This window comes from Mizuhopecten yessoensis, unplaced genomic scaffold (genome assembly GCF_002113885.1).
Source record: "Mizuhopecten yessoensis strain PY_sf001 unplaced genomic scaffold, ASM211388v2 scaffold5459, whole genome shotgun sequence".
Lineage (NCBI taxonomy): Eukaryota > Metazoa > Mollusca > Bivalvia > Pectinida > Pectinidae > Mizuhopecten > Mizuhopecten yessoensis.
In genome coordinates this window covers 877,251-894,133 of record NW_018406060.1, presented here as the reverse complement: position 1 = coordinate 894,133, position 16,883 = coordinate 877,251, and the positions used below count along the sequence as shown (strand labels likewise).

At 36.0% G+C, this 16,883-nt stretch overlaps 1 protein-coding gene across 6 annotated transcripts in view; it reads right to left on the bottom strand.

Annotated features, from left to right (window-relative positions):
- LOC110450706 (circularly permutated Ras protein 1-like) overlaps positions 1 to 16,623 on the bottom strand; it is a 20,367-nt gene extending 3,744 nt beyond the window's left edge. Inside the window, exons 1-16 of one of the 6 annotated variants that reach the window (XM_021498362.1) lie at positions 16,520 to 16,623; positions 15,409 to 15,528; positions 14,179 to 14,216; positions 13,286 to 13,447; positions 12,369 to 12,562; positions 10,390 to 10,581; positions 9,855 to 10,070; positions 9,304 to 9,455; positions 8,563 to 8,769; positions 8,207 to 8,291; positions 7,258 to 7,364; positions 6,006 to 6,124; positions 5,074 to 5,328; positions 3,169 to 3,295; positions 2,176 to 2,284; positions 244 to 435 (exon numbers count right to left, since the gene is read on the bottom strand). In XM_021498362.1, the coding sequence (XP_021354037.1) occupies positions 244 to 435; positions 2,176 to 2,284; positions 3,169 to 3,295; positions 5,074 to 5,328; positions 6,006 to 6,124; positions 7,258 to 7,364; positions 8,207 to 8,291; positions 8,563 to 8,769; positions 9,304 to 9,455; positions 9,855 to 10,070; positions 10,390 to 10,581; positions 12,369 to 12,562; positions 13,286 to 13,447; positions 14,179 to 14,216; positions 15,409 to 15,500 (2,247 nt within the window). In that variant the 5' untranslated portion in view covers positions 15,501 to 15,528; positions 16,520 to 16,623. Of the gene's footprint in view, positions 1 to 243; positions 436 to 2,175; positions 2,285 to 3,168; positions 3,296 to 5,073; positions 5,329 to 6,005; positions 6,125 to 7,257; positions 7,365 to 8,206; positions 8,292 to 8,562; positions 8,770 to 9,303; positions 9,456 to 9,854; positions 10,071 to 10,389; positions 10,582 to 12,368; positions 12,563 to 13,285; positions 13,448 to 14,178; positions 14,217 to 15,408; positions 15,529 to 15,878; positions 15,897 to 16,055; positions 16,179 to 16,291; positions 16,381 to 16,519 lie in introns of those variants that run through there. The other 5 variants (XM_021498361.1, XM_021498365.1, XM_021498363.1 and 2 more) reach the window with 5 other exon arrangements.
- Between the last annotated feature and the right edge of the window lie 260 nt (positions 16,624 to 16,883).

Here is a 16,883-nt window from a genome sequence, read left to right as displayed (position 1 = left end):
TTATGTCTCGTGCGGCATGGTAATTAAAGTCCCATCAACGACACAGCTTTCAAAGAGGCTATATAGTGACAATGCCATGCAAATGTAAATATAATTATAATGTTTCACCTTGAATCAGGCAATCACCAAACAATTATTTTACTGATCAAAACTTGTATAATAACCTGCACTTATTAATAGTGTACCTATACACTTTCATATTTGTGACAGAATAATACACCTAGTTTATCAGTAAATAGCAACCTTTTTATTTTTCTTGTCTCCAAGAAAAGAAAATAATCCTGCTGCAGGTGCCAACACAGAACTCCCAGAGGCCATCGGAGTTGGAGCTTTGACAGCAAATTTGTTTGTGTCTACAATGGCATTATCACCCAGTGACCTCTCTCCTTCATCTTCGTCATCACTGTAGGTCTTCCCTGTGGAAGCGGACTCCCTCTAGTGAACAAAAACATAGGAAATTCTGTCAACCTAAAACCTTCAGTCCTCATATAATAATGATAATAATTTGAGGTTCTTATATACCGCTTTATCACCACCTAGTTCATAGGTCGTCTCAAAGCGGTTCACAAATTATTGTCCGTGGTTATAGGGCCTTTGCAACCAGCCAATACCTTTTTTTCCTTAACATTTTCTTCAGGTTGGTAAGTATATGGATTATGAGAAGTTCTCAAAAAAGTGTATAAAAAGAACTTCTCAACAGCCAATACCTTACAATACCTACAAACCTTCAAAATTGCATTGAATGTATTAATTGTATGAATAGTATATATATATAACTTTGTGCTGTGATGTGCCTTACGAGTGGTTAATTCTTGATAGCTGGAGCAACATCAAATGTTGTCTGATTTGATACATACAGTTGAACCTCTTTATCTCGAACTCTTATAACTCCAAGACCCCGTTTATCTCGAAGTATTTCTCCGGTCCCGGCAAAATCTCTTCTTTATCTTAGGGTTCAAATTATCAGAATTTTATTCACTGAAAAGTCGAAAAACTTGGATACTTGAAGTAAGATATTGGTTTCAATAGCGTAAATCCAACATCAAAACAGTGTCTTCTTCATAGTGTTAAAATTTCATTTTGTCACTAATTAATTCTTTGATACAAATAAAATGCAAAAGTACGACATCATGCCATTCTGTGTTTATGAACATCTTTCGTGAGTAGACTAGCATGAAATCGGTAAAAAGAATTTACGATAAAGCTTCAGACTGTAAAGTGTGCAGACTGTCAAAAGCATGTTGTTCAAAATAAAAACAAACTTTATCAATGTTGATCAACAGTATTCTGTACTTACTGCGAGTCCATTTAATGATTTGTGCAACCAAACAGACGACAATGCAAATCGGTAAATTGATCACAAAGCGTGCACAAGGTCATGCATAAAAGAGTTCCACAGTGAAAATCACAACCTACGACAGCTTCACAGGTTCATGTTTTTAAAGGAGCCCGTATGGCTTTGAAAGTCGATCGAAAGGTTTTAAAGAACAATACGATAATTGTTGTTGATTATATCGAGTTGAGGTGTCAGGTGTCACATTTGGCTTTAATGAATCAATGTGTTACATGTATGACATAATCTGTTTGTGTGAGTTTTCATTTACAGAATCAACTTTGCGTACGCTCCTTTACAGTGCTTTGTTTTAGTCTTGCGCACTTTCATTACTGCATTGTACGAAGACAGACACAACGGGATAGTCGATTTTTAAATGTAACACTTCAGAATTTAAACTTGACTGACTTGCAAATACAAATGCAGAACTGGAAAGACTTTGCCAAGATCTAGACTAGCCAAAAACAACATTTAATCACTTGGCCCATCCATATTTGATAACAAATTCATAATACGGTCCAACCATTTGGTCGCGCTATTAAACGAAAGTATGTTTTTCGGAAATAACTTACTCTATTTTTGTAAGCGTGTTTATTGTAAAATTACTGCCTGTATTTGTTATATTGATTACGTATATCATTCATCGGTTGATTATAAGCATTGGCTATTAATAAAATCAAGAACTGCTAGTTTGTTATTTCATACCAAATTTATGAACCCGCATAACTTGAATACTCGGATAAGTTTTTCCACGACCCCATCGAATTCGAGATAACGAGGTTTGACTGTATAGATAAATTATTCTCCTGTTTCAAAGCACAAATCCTATGTGTAAGGCTTACCTTCTGTGCCTGGTTGAGGTAATTCTCCACAGATCTGACCTTTCCAAACACCGCTCCGTACGTTTTGTTGGCCTTCCTCTGCTGAGACCTACTCTCATGGGAGTCGCCCCTGTAAACAACATAGAGAAATTTCAAAATGGGGTACATGTTTTAGATATAATACATGCGGGAAGAAAAATTAAAAATAACCATTGCTTACATTTCATGGCATTTTAATGATGATCTTATTTATACTCTATCTTTTTCATGGCATTCTAATGATGATCTAATTTATACTCTATCTTTTTCATGGCATTCTAATGATGATCTAATTTATACTCTATCTTATTCATGGCATTTTAATGATGATTAATTATACTCTATCTTTATAATTGACCATAAAAACAGTTTCACATGCAGCACTAAAACTGCTCTGGTTCACTGAATTTATCCATTCCTAATTGAAAGTCTGAATAAAACAGGTTTCTGTGACTTGGTCACATTATTAATAAGCTGAACTGAAAATTTCTTGATGACAACAACATAACTAAAATACATTTGTGAGAGGTAGCCAATCATGTGCTTTTTAATGTATACTTTCTATAGTAAACATCATGGTTTTCAAAAGATACAAATATCATAAAAAAGAACCTATATACTGCGCTAGTCTATGTAGAGATGATGGCTTGGTGTCTAAGCTATGTAGGAATGAAAAAATAAAAAAACAAAAGTTGTTTCTAAACATTCTCTTCAGGTTGGTAAGTATGTGTACGAGTTGTCCATAAAATCGATATGTCAACTATTGTACATCCGTTTCCAGCGTAGCCGAAATCGACATCGATTTTATGGACAACTCGTACACATTTTACACCTTTGTGTACATACACTTCACTGGTCATTTGTCTGACGAAGGTGACAGTGTACATGTCGTACTCGTCATCGAAACGTCACATAGAAATGTTATTGGTTGTGTAAAAAGAACTTCTCATAAAAGAAAAGTTGTGTTTTACGAACTTTTTGTGTCTCCAGGCAAGTCGTTGGTTCATCAGGGCCCTACTCCTAGCCTGTGTGTACATGCCGTCTAGTGCTAGATTGGCAGACACTTGAGCTGAGTGCTTACCCAGCACATCGATGTTCATCTCTACAAGAAAAGAAGGATTAAGAAGTGTTTTATAATGCTGCTCTTCATCAGCCAGATACCCACTCTTCATTGTAATTGTGAATTTAGAAAAATGTCAAAAATTTAAATAAACATGTTTCACATAATACTGTATACCGTTAAACTTTAAACTTTCGCCCCGTACCGGCAGAGTCCTTATTCGTCAAGTGTTAAATTCGTCCTACATTGCCAACAGTGGAACACCACTGGACCCCAATTGCATCACATACGGTACCTGAGTTAGGCCTCATTGTAGAGGAAATAGTGACAAAACATGTGCCGTCGTATACGTGAAATTCTTTTTAAACTTTCGCCATCATGTTAAATTCGCCCTCAGATCGGAAGGCGAAAGGGACGAAAGTTAAACTGCAGCGAAGGTTCCCCGGTATACAGTATGTCAATGCATGTGTAAATGTACTTAATTATTTCTCAGACCAAGTCAAAGCTCCAGTTTTGATATCTGATGTAGTATAAATATTTACCACCGTATGGTGTTCTCAATAAATATTAACCCTAAGAACAAATAACTTAAAAAAAACCTTATTCCAATTTCTGTGATCTTAAATACTCCAAAAATTGTGAATATAAGCATTGAACTGTATTGATATGGCATTTATAGTCTTATGAATTACTATAGCTAGGGCTGTCACAATATATCAGAAAACAGGTATATCGCAATACACGGGTATATCGTATTGTACCACAACACAGAGATGAAATATTGCTGTATCGTAATATTTTTTTAAAAGCTTATTTTTATGTATCTCATTCTGCTTGGTCATTTAACTTTGCAAATTACAACAAATTCTAATACATATGCCAATACGCATAAAACAGGCTTTTAGTAGTGGCAGGAATTAGTTCAAATTTTGTAATCGATGGTTGGTTTGACAAAAATCTTAAATCTATGTGATCCATATTACATATGATTAAGTTTGATAACATCCTGACAACAAACTTATCATAAAATCGAGCACATCTTTCCTATGACAATATATCGGGATACGTATCGCAAGATATTCATTCTGTATTGCAATATATCGTGATACACTCTTGGCGTGTTGTGACACCCCTATGAATTACACAGCTTTCAGGCAAACATCATAATGTATGCTTGCCTGCAAAGCTGTGTCATTCGTCTAGATTGTCAATACCATACCAATACATATTAATTTCCAAGATATTTTACAGGCCATTTCAAGTTCATCAAAGTTATACTGATGTAACTGAAGGCCCCATTTATATGTTGGAATTGTAGGACATCAAAAGATCCAAGTTTGAACTTTGACCTCTGGGTATGGTGTCTTTTATAGCCCAGGATCCCAACACAAAACAATCCAAAAGTATGAGTAACCTAACACGATACAGCCAAGCTGAACAAACAGCTAAGTTGAACAATCAACAACCCTTTAACCCTTTCACCACTGTAGACCATAATGGACTCATCCCAATAAATGCATGGTAGAGTCCACTAAAGTTACCTAGGGGTGAAAGGGTTAAACTGTTCATATTGTAACACATATTTTTGATTATTTCTACTTTAGACTTTAAAACTTTGGAATTCTCTTTTTATCTCCCTTAGGTCCATTCTCTCGTATAACTCAATTTGAGCAAGCGATTTTTTGAGAAGTGAAATGAAGGAAAACAAATTTCTTAGACCTTTATATTCAATAATAATGCTTTATCCAAATCGGGGATGCTTACTTATATAAATTATTTTATCACAGACCAACAACATTTATAGGGCATACAGTCCTTACTTCTCTCTGCCTGACTCCGGTCCTTGGTGACAGGTTTGGTCTTGGTGAGGACGCGGAGTGCAGTAGCCCCATCCACATCTGTGTACTTCACCTGCAACTGGAACGGCAACTCTTTGGGCTCGTCAGCAGTTCCACTATCTGAACTTTGACCTGCACCCTCTGAGCTTTGACCTGAACTCTGACCTGCACCTTCTGAACTTGGACCTCCAAAAGCACCCTCTTGTGGAACTTGATTTGAAGTTGATCCGGATTGACCTGAACAGAAGGTATAATGTATATAGCACAAATTGAAAATGCATGAAAAACCATTTTTATCTTATTACAATCTATTTATATGAAGCCATATGTAACGGAAACCTGTCTGAAATCCTCTATTTCTGTTAACTTAATTTCATATATATTTTGTACAATTGTATACACATCAAAAACTTTGTGAATAAAAGGACATCAGGTGTGTGGCAAGAGACCAGGCTGATGTATATTTTTGTTTTTAATTTTCATTGGATACAGGGATTTATCACATGCCTGTTGAATCTTGTTATAGTAATACAAGCAATTTTCAGATTATGAAATACAATGTTCTGTATTGCACATGTGCAATATGGAATGTTGTATTTACCTACTAGCCGGAACTACTTTTTATGGGAATCCCCTTGTCATGGTGAACTGAAAAGTTTGCAAAAAATATCAAAGTTTATAAAATCTTTGTATCGATCTGTACCAAATACGGAAAGTATGCGATAAAAGCAAGACGACACACTTGTGTTTTCTAACGAATCAGAAAGCACTCATTTATTGCGCGGACGTATATATTCACTCGTCTCGGGAATATATTCGTCCGCTCAATAAACTTGTGCTTTCTGATTCGTTAGAAAAACACAAGTGTGTCGTCTTGCATATGTACTGTATAATGATCCTTATGGTATACGTACCCGTCTCTTTTTTCTGCTTGGTTCTGACACCGTACTCAAAAGTGACCTCTGTATCAGATGTCACATTGCCAACGTTTTTCACCACTTTGCTTTCTTTTGTGTCTTCATAGTGGAAGAACCTTAATAAGGATAGAAAACAAAATATAGAATATTCCAACGATGATGAAACGTCACATAAAGTCTTTTGCAAACTATATAGCCCATTTCTTTAACTAATACTATTTCATGGATGTGGAATATGGAAATAAGTATATAAAGAGGTCTGTAAATCTATATGAAACCTGTGTTCCTTTAACAGGTGTTTCAAGGATAGCCAGTAACTTATCACTCAGACCTATGTTGAAACACCTTTAATATTAGTTAGACTTAAAGAGGTCTGTAAATCTATATGAAACCTGTGTTCCTTTAACAGGTGCTTCAAGGATAGCCAGTAACTTATCACTCAGACATATTTTGAAACATATTTAACTCTTTCAACACTGTAAACCATAATGGACTCATCCAGATCAATGCATGGGAAAGTCTACTAAAGTTGCATAGGGGTGAAAGGGTAAATATTAGTTAGACTTTAAGAGAATGTTCCACTTTTTACCAAAGTTAGATTGACTGATTGTCTAATGATGACAGACTTGTGAAGAAAATACACAAATGGTGTAAGATAGGGTATTCTGAGATTCCAGGGTTACTGCAGGGATACATGGTGTTGATAACTCTGACTAAACAGTTAAATATAGAATGAAAATTCTAAAAGTTGAAGAGTTCATATACAGAATGAAAGCAAGTGGTTTGAGATTATAACAGTAATGGTAATAAGTTAATAACCTACTTTTGTATATATAAGATATATGCTTCAGGCAAGTGACAGTGATTAACAAAAGTGGGTAATTCTGTATGTAGGTATTGGCGAACAAGAACCCATTTAATACGGGATACTTCCCCATCCCAAGAGGTATTCTTATATAAATTTTTGCAATTGTATGTGTTGGACAAAGTGTTGCACTGACTGACTGACAAACTGCCACACCAGAGTGTAAACCTCTAGTCCTCTACTCCAGTACTAGTGGGGGACTAATAAGCCAGTTTTGGACTGTACAAAGTGCTTTCATGTTTTAGTAGCCTGTTTGCATGCCACATTAATTAATAAACTTGATTTCGTTTTACTTAAATTTTCTTGATTTTAAATTTAACAATTTGAAGACCAGCGTTTTTTCACAAACATTGACTACATAAACTAAAAAACATGCATACATACAGCTGTTTGTGCAAGATCAATGTGGCCACCACATTCGTTGCTATGATGCGGCCTTCCAGTATCGTCGAGAACTCCTGTGTGAGCTTCAGTGGGTCCACAATGTTAATCTGTTTAATGAAACAGTGAAAAAAATCTGCTGTAAGTTTCAAACGTACATCTTAATCCTACGTACAGTACCATTAGCTAAAGGAAAAAAAGGACTATTCTGAACAAAACCCCGATTCATTTTATATTTATTTGGTTGTTTGTCTCTTTCATGATTGAAATAAGACATTAATTAACCCTTTCACCACTGTAGACCATAATGGACTGATCCAGATCAATGCATGGTAGAGTTTATCAAAGTTACATAGGATTGAAAGGGCTAATGCTTTATTTTTTTTAACAAGATGAAGATAAAAACAAATCAACAATCAAATTGTGACATCAGCACTTGTAACCTAAAGTTATGACATGCATGATCAATCATGGGATGTATTTTGAGATTTAAACGATGTGGCTTCATAAATTGTGATGCTGGCTCTTTCCAGTCTCTAGATAATATGAAGTTATTGTTTTGGAAACTTTTGTTTTTTAGATTTAATAAATTCAATTATCATGTATGCAAACAGTCTCCAACCATGCATAGTGTCCAGTTGTGACAGGAAGCCACCAGGGAAAGGACCTACCAATTCTTTAACACAGAAAAACTTTCCAAGGATTTTTTTTTTTTTTGGTTATGGTCCTAACATCATGATGTGAAGCAGAAGTCATTATTAAGTATGTGACATGATTTAATCACATTATATATATAATATATTGCGAGGAAAAACAGTGTCTAAAGAAAAATGAAAATACAAGTGAAAAGCAAAAACAAGATGACTAGTAGAATGTACGTATACTGTATGATGGTACTTGTTCATACTTTGCTCTGATAATACATGCAGTGTAACCTATTTTTAGACCCTACCTGTCCTCCAGTCTTGTCTGCCACTTTACCGAGTTGTATCAACTTACAGTCCGTCCCCTCCATGCTTATAACCGACACAGACACTCTGTAACACACAACGTCAAATCAGTTTCCTTCATGTTTAAGTGACAAGGCAAAAAACAAAACAAGACTAGAAACGTCTGTAAGACATAAATGCCCCCGCTCATGGATGGGACGGGGACGCGACGCGACGATTTGCGACGGACATGGGCAACATTATATGCCCCCCCCCGCCCCATTTTATGGCTGAGGCATAAAAAAACAAAAATAATTTCTAGTTTCTTCAGTAAAGGGTTAAATTCTAAACCATACTGAAAACAGATGGCTGAACCTACCCCTTGTCTGCAGCTGTCTCAGCAACACTTTCATAGAAGTCGAGAGATGTCTCCTGCATCTCCCTAGTGGATATATCCAGGCGGCCGAGACCGACATTGGCCAGCCCGTCAGTGCAAATGATCACTTTGGAACCTGGTTGTTGAGAGGCCATTGTTGTAGCAACAAGTAGGGCAGGACCGAGAGCTGTAGCCCCACCTTCCTCCAATCTGTACACAAAATTATCAAAGGGAGTTAAAAAATAAATAGACACACTGATACAGCTACGGTAATATAATACATGTAACATCAGTTAAATGCACAAACAATTTTGTAAACATTTCATCTATTCTATCTTTTAAAAGGAAAAGGGCCCACTTGTATAAAACATCACAAAGTTAAGGAAAATCTCTAGCAATGTATTGTCTATGGGAAATCTTAGACTTGAGGAAATCTCAAGAGTTGAGATGTTTTATACAAGTGGGCCAAGGTCGGTCAATTTCTAGTCTGTACATAGGTGAATTTTCAAGTTTTACTTTGTGACATGGGTTGATTCACAATTTCTAGTTTGTCACGTGAGTGGATTGACAATTCACATGATTGTACTCAAATTGAAATGGGAATAATAGGAACTGTTATTCCAGATATAATACAACATGTACAACTCCCTTGTATTATTGGACTTCATTTTACAGCTGAAGGTTTTAATCATGTATCATTACGGGTGATTCTGAGTTTAGGTAATTATCATAACTTGTTCTTACTCAAATATTTTGGTGCTGAGTGTTGAGCGTGCGGATTTGATGTCCCCAGGGCAGGGAAGGTCCGAGCCGATCTTCACCAGTTCCTCCCTCTCTGTCAGCTTGTCTCCAGCAATGGTTACAGGCGTAGTCTTACCATCGCCCAATACTACAACCTGCAATGTCAGAAACTAATTATTTACAGGACATACTAGGGCTTTTTTCACTACTTAAGGAATGGGGCCTGCAGCTTGGGATTAAGAAAAATGTGTTCCAGAATTGGGATTTTTGGAGTTATACCCAAATACTGATAGAAGCTGAGATTAATATCCCAAATTTTATATTTTTGAGATTTGTAAAATTTAAGAGATTTTGAGTAATAATAGCATAATTTTCCATAGCAGCTTGGGCTGAAACTTTGGCCCCAGAAACAATACAGTAATCCTTCCTCAAACAAAATTCACAAAGTGTTCTGTATTGTTTTTCACTGATCAAAACAAATATTTTGTTCTAATTAAAATACAGAGAACAGCTAGTTGGTCTAGCCCAATGACTACAACAGTCAGAAAACCAACCTCGTTATTAAAGATTATGAGTGCCACTCGTCTGTTTGGGTGGTTTTTGGACATCTCCTCAAGCTGTTGGTCAACAGCGGCCTGAGCAGCTTGTAATCTCGAGACAAATGTCACATTTCTTTTCTGGTTCGGCAAGAATTGGTCACGCCTGTCCTCCTGCAGCCGATGGACATGCCGGGCGCTACCTCCTCCTCTTAACTTCAATTTGCCTGGTACCTAGAAATCATCATTATAGAAAATGTATACAGAAAAACTGTTTTGGCATGCAATATGCCTCACACAGTATACAGATTTTCATCTTTTCTTTGACTAGAAATGAAATTTATTTAGCGATAGTGTTTCTATTATCACACATGCATAGTTATGTACGGTTTCTACTGTCTAGCGCCAATGCAGGTGGTCCCTCCATAGATATTTTATGTACATTGACACAATGTCCTACAGTTATATCACTACAGTGAATAATATCAGCAAAATGTCCTTCATTTCCCCCCTACCCTAACCCAAAACGACCCCAATGTCCTGCTCCCCTTACCTCTGTAGTGATACACATGCTGCCCGAGACGTCCACACAGAAGATGACCAGTGAACTGTCTGTGCCTTTGGGTCCACTGCTTGTGGTAGAAAGGGCAGGGGACAGCATAAATGTCACGTCATCCTGAGTCGGCTTCTCTTCCTCCACGATGTCCACCACCATCTCCTGACCACAGAACTCACACCTCCAAACCTGGTTAGCAAAGACAATGTGGACATGTAACAATTATGGTTCACGAACAGGAAAAAGCCCAAGGCAAAATATTGCAGGCAATTCATAGTCCCTCAAAATCTTTGGTGTCATGAATGAACAAAGGGTCATTACACTTTAAGGGCATGAGATCCAATTTCAGCAAGTGACACTCCATCACCCAAAGAGGTATACTGGCATACAATCGCAATTGCAGGAGAAAGAATAAATGTGATGTGCCCATATGTGTCACACTGACGGACTGTTGAACAGGGTGCAAGCCTGGTTCCTCCAGTAGGGAACACATTTCCCAGTTGGGAACTAAAAATGATGGAAAAGACAAATTCTGAACTCAGTTATTTTGCTTATTTGTTGCAGTAGTCGACTCTAACACAAAATGAAGTATCAGCTAGTGATATAAATAACATTTTATTTATTGTACAAAAAGTTTGAAACAATTTTTTTTTCATCTTATATTAATCACTCTTGGTGGCCCAGATGGAAGCATGTGGGCTAGGGGTTTTAATGTGGGAGGAAACCAGAGCACCTGAGAAACCCTACATGGTCAGGTAGGTGACCCAATACCTTTCCACGTCCGATCGGGGAATCAAACCCATCAAGTCTCAGTCTTCATATGTAACACATAGTTTAGGCCAAATAAAAATATGTGTGTTTCCTGTTTTGGCTCCAAATAAAATAGGGTAGGTAGGTAGGAAAAACATTTTATTTTATTTTTTTATTTTATTATTTTTCTGGTGAAAAGAATCTCCTGATTACCTCCCTAAATGTTAAAAATATGTTATTGTTTTTATAATATTTCATTCATGTAAAATAAATACACAAATAAAAAAATCCTTGAAATTGAACAACAAAATAAGAACAGTTATATTTACACTAGATTAAGTTTTTTAATCCGTAATAAAATACACAAGCCTTCACTATTATGAACTCAATCTATCCACTCCAAACTTATCTCCGAATTCTAAAAACTGTAAAACTACACAGATTTTCAAACTACAGCTAAAACTACTATTATTACTAACTTCCTAATTCTCACTTTAATTCTAACCTTCTAACTCTCCTCTTTATCTCTAGACCTTTCAACTCGGTCTCCCCAACTCAAACTCCTCCCTCAAAACTCCTTAACTCAACTCCCCAACCCAACTCTCTTCTCCTGCTTCGACTCTCCAGCTGAACTACCTTACTATCTGTCCCTTAGCAAAATCCTGCTACATTAAAAATTTTGATCCACATGTACATTAAAATTGTTGATGCTGCCGAAATCCTGCTAAAATTCAACCTCTGTACGACTAGGTTCAACTGGCCATAAATCCTGCTAAATTTGACTCTGATGGTCAGCATCAGCTGGAGCCACAAACACTGACATCACAAACTGGACTTAATTCCCCCAGCAGACTGCAGACGGTCACACTAATCTACAGATCCCAACCTATATCATAAGCACAATTATCTGTGGCTACTTAGCCAAGTATCTTCAAATAAAACTTGAGCCAAGGCTAGTAAAATGCATAGCAAATTATATTTACACTTTGAACAATTAAACGGCTAATAAATGCATAACAGTGACTGTGAAAAACCAATAAGATGTATTGGGGTCAGCATGAAAAAATAGGGTCGGTCGGGAAACGGGAAACGCAGCTACATTTTTATTTGGCCTTAGTTCTTATTACAAGAATTATGCCACATTATGACAATCCTAAGAAGAGCAATGACCTATTTTGATTTAAATAAGTTTTCACATTTAAGTTGCTCTGATGCAGTGTTTTTACCTTGGCGTCCCCACTGTCCTCAAGCTTGCAGAGATGGGAGAGAATGGCCTGACAGCTGTCACAGTACACAGCATCACCAGTGTGCATGTTACTTGGGGTTACAAGAGTCTGAAAATTGATGGACACAATGTTGGTGTCTGCTCTTCGTTCTCTCCGCCCACTAGGTACAGTGTCAAAATTTGTTGCATCAGCATCTTAAAATATAAAAAAAAGTAGTTTGTTAACTTCCAATTGTAATTTGATCCAGATTCATATTGATTTACCCAATGTATTAAATTATCTAAGGTCAATTAGTGTTTAATAACAGCACTTGCCTAACTCTGACAGTGACAAACCATGGTACGTGTAATAAAGTGCCCGAACACAAACAACTGTGTACCTGGTTAAGGGAAACAGTGCCCCATGCATATCTGACACACTTTGTAATAGTGCAGAACTATGCGGACTTTATCAAAACCGTTACTTTAATAAAAGCCATTTTGCTTCCTCCTCCTCAGTACCTGACTAAAAGGTTATCACCAGTTACAGTAGAGGATAGAGAAATCTCAAGCCCTGAGGGTTTGATTTGTTTAGGTTAAAGTTTCATAATTTTTTGGGGGGATTATTGTATGTAGTAAACTGTTATGAATATCAATATATCACAGACAGTACAATTATCATTGATATTTCATATTAATCTGGATTTCATATACCGTAAAATCGCATGTAATTTGCGCACCTATGTAATTTGCGCAGGTACTTTTTGAGGCTGAAAATCCCCAAAAAAGGTTCTACTAAAATATTTTGCGCACCAACAATTTTTTTTTCAAGTTCCGGTACATGAGTTATTGCAGGACATGCTAAACTAAGAGAACTTTGTGACTTTAAAAAAACCTTCCATTCACATATTTCATATTCTGTAACCTGATTAACCTAACCTCCTAGAGGTGCGCTTCTCCAATGTCCCCTCTTTTTGCATTTGGCTTTGCCTCCAGATTTCCTCTTTTCCTTGCGTGCCGCACCTGGTAAGGCAGGAGGGGGCGGGGGCACAGTAGAACTTAAAGTTAAATCTAATGCTGATGGGAGCTCAATCAAACTGTCTGGAAAAAAAATCAGAAACAATGATATAAGTTTCTTTTGATGCAGTACTGAGCAAAAGTCACAAATACATACACTATAGATGTATAAATACTGTTTAACATTCCAACACAGCAGAGAACATTTTCAGCATCAATTAGTGAAACAATCTCAAAGGGCCCACAAATTCAACATTGCCAAAACCATTTTATTTTTTTTTAATTTTTGTGAAAACACTACATGACATCATACCAGTATATGACTTTTTAAGTTTATAAATTATATAAATATGTATCAAAGAATAAAAAAGGTGGAGACACCTAAGTTGTAAAACTTCAGCAAATAAAGAATTTGAACCTACAAGAGGTCATTGTTGATCTTTTTTATTTCTTTTTTTTTTTAATACCAGAGCTCTGTGAAAATCACAACTGTTCAAAATACCTACTTATAGTACTTCACATTCAAGTTTTTAATCTACAGAATTGTAAAATTTTGAAGTTCAAATATCAAAATGTTTATAAAAAATACTCTTTCTCATGAAAATAAAATAACTCTTTCTCATGAAAATAAATCAAAATTTGGTGAAATGTTCCAATTATATACAATACTACATAATTTTTATTATATAAATGTACAATATATGTTATAAATTAAAACACATTTCAATATAATATATGGAACTGAAGAATTAAACAATATTCAAATTTGGATTTAAATATTTCTTGACTGCAGGGTTAAGTCAGTATATACTTACCACTAACTATTTCATCTTCTGAGTCGGAGTCAGAATCACTTTAAATAAAAAAAAAAAAAAAAAAAAAATTATCATAAGAAATTGCATGAAGATTATAAAAACACTTTTACAAAATCACAGAGAACAGTGTTAAGCTATTAAATACATTGTGCAATATATGTATAATATAATGTGTATATATATAGCACATGTACATTAACTACTAATTATAGCCCTACTGTTGTTCTAGAGTGGGTGGGTTCGGCAGACTGCTTGAAATTGAATTGTTTCCCATCAAAGTTTTTGTTGAAATTTCAGTAAAACGCACCAGAATGCAGAACTTTAATTGCATCTCTGCAAATGTGTCAACCACTGAAACCTGCAATGAGGCAGATCTCCCTCATTGCATATTTCAAGAGAGGGAGAAAGTGTGTGAAACATGATTTGCTCAATTTATCTTTCCTTTTTTGTATCAAAATAACTTCAAAAAACACTCATCTGATTCAGACACACTGATTATGATCATTACACTAGATACACCTCGCAGCAACTTAAGTAGCACAGAATGTAGATTTTGAGTTTGTGTGAGTTTGGACTTGAATGAGGGATTTTGTGGGAGATTGGTAAATTTTGGTCAAAATGAGGGAGTGTCCCTCCTTAAATGAGGGCCAGGTCTAAATTGACAGCTATGTCTCTGCTTTAGAATCTTTTGACCTTTCATCCACATTGAGTGCTTTCTATTAGTCTACACCTGACTTGTAAGGACTTTCATCCATATTGAGTGCTTTCTATTAGTCTACACCTGACTTGTAAGGACTTTCACATTTCATCTGGGCAGTACATGAACATTTTTTTCTAGTTAGGAAATTCCTATGTTACAACCAAAGGAAAACACTTGTTCATGTTCATAGTGTAATATAGGGACTATCCCTTCTTCAGGATTTCTAAATAAGGGACAAAACACTCAGCAATTCAGCGGAATATCGGCTTGTCCAACACCACTGGATATGAAAGAGATTTAAATTGTTACATAGAGATATAGTGTGTGTGTGAAGATATCACTGTTGATGCCTGGATCCACAGACTTAGATAAGTATGTACTGGATCAGATAAAGTATGGCATAATAATTATTGATATCAATTTCATTTACCCTTATTATCTGTATTCTGTTCTGCTCATAAAATATACAAGGCATAAAGCGAGGGTATTAAATTTGCCCAATACACTGTATATTTATCCTGTTACCATACCTGACATCCATACCAGCTTCATACTCTTCATCAGATATGACTTCATACTCCAAGGTGTCATAGGCATACACATAATCTGAGCCGAAATCCATTATGTTGATCTTCTGTTAAATACTTGTTCTGGAGGTAAAAACAATACACAAAGTTATTTTCTTTGCGACTAAATTGAAAATTTCAGGTATGTAATAAGCTTAGTCAGTTAGTGTTAGTGGCATTGTATATAATTGTAACAGGAAAGAGATTAGTGTGCTTCCACTGGGAATCAAACCCTCGATCTCCATGCAGGTTCCTAGCTAGTCGGACACTCTACCACTGAGCTAAAGGGATATTCCCTCTAGCTCGAAGCTAGAAGGCGACCTAATCCTATATATATGCATGTACAATTAAAACCTTAGCTGCCATACTAGTACTTTACTCCCTCCTTTTAAATGTGTTTGCCCTCGAACACCACAACCCAGGTTCTAACGTACATGAACTCCCCGTCCCCACAGAGAGGACAGGGAGGGCCACAAGCGCCATTTGTAACAGGAAAGAGATTATAATTAGTGTGCAATTAAAACCTGCCAAATAATAATGGCCAAACTACGAGCCAAAAAAACCGAGATACATTTGCATATATATACAGTATATATCTTTTCTTTACTTACATCAGGCTATATTATGTTGTATTTGACAATATAAGTAGTCTGGAAGTTCTTATAACGATGTTTATACGGCGTACCAGGAAGGTACAAATGTAGATCCTATTTAGTCTGTTAGTTACAACTTCCTGTCACTTGACACTTTATGCATTGTATATTTTCCTACTGCAGTATTATGACAGGTCAAACATTTGTCAAATACAGTACCATTTGGAACAATATTCAAAATAAACACTACCTACTTCAAAAAGCTGGCTTGAAGAAAAGGCATTGTACCTAGACTAAAGATATCCACAGTAAACTAGCCTATACCATCAGTGTTGTTTTGGGGAATCCCCACCAAATCTCTCTTGACGTTTACAATTCACAATCCGCCAATCAAATCTACAGTAATTATTAGTTATCCCTTGCAGAATAACACGTCGTAAGTCAATTATCAACCATACTTATCCGTCAAACAAAATACCTACTTTTCAAAACGTGTCTGCTACATATGCTGTAAAGATTTAAAATAAATCTGCATCATTCTACAGTGGTTGATAATTTCTATAAATACATTATGACGTCATGTCGGCTTAGCTGACAGGGCGAAAAATTGAGAGGCCCCCGAAGGGATATCGATAAAATCCCAAAATAACGTCATATTATTGGTATCTCCGTGGTATTATTAATGTCTGAACCTATCAGGACAAGATTTTTTTCAACGATGTTACATTCTTCATAACTACAGTAGATTATTACTTCATGGCTTTAATTTCTAGTAAGGAGAATAAGAATTAAATGTTATTTTAACTGAAAGATTGGGCACCTAACACAATGCTTGGAGGACAATTA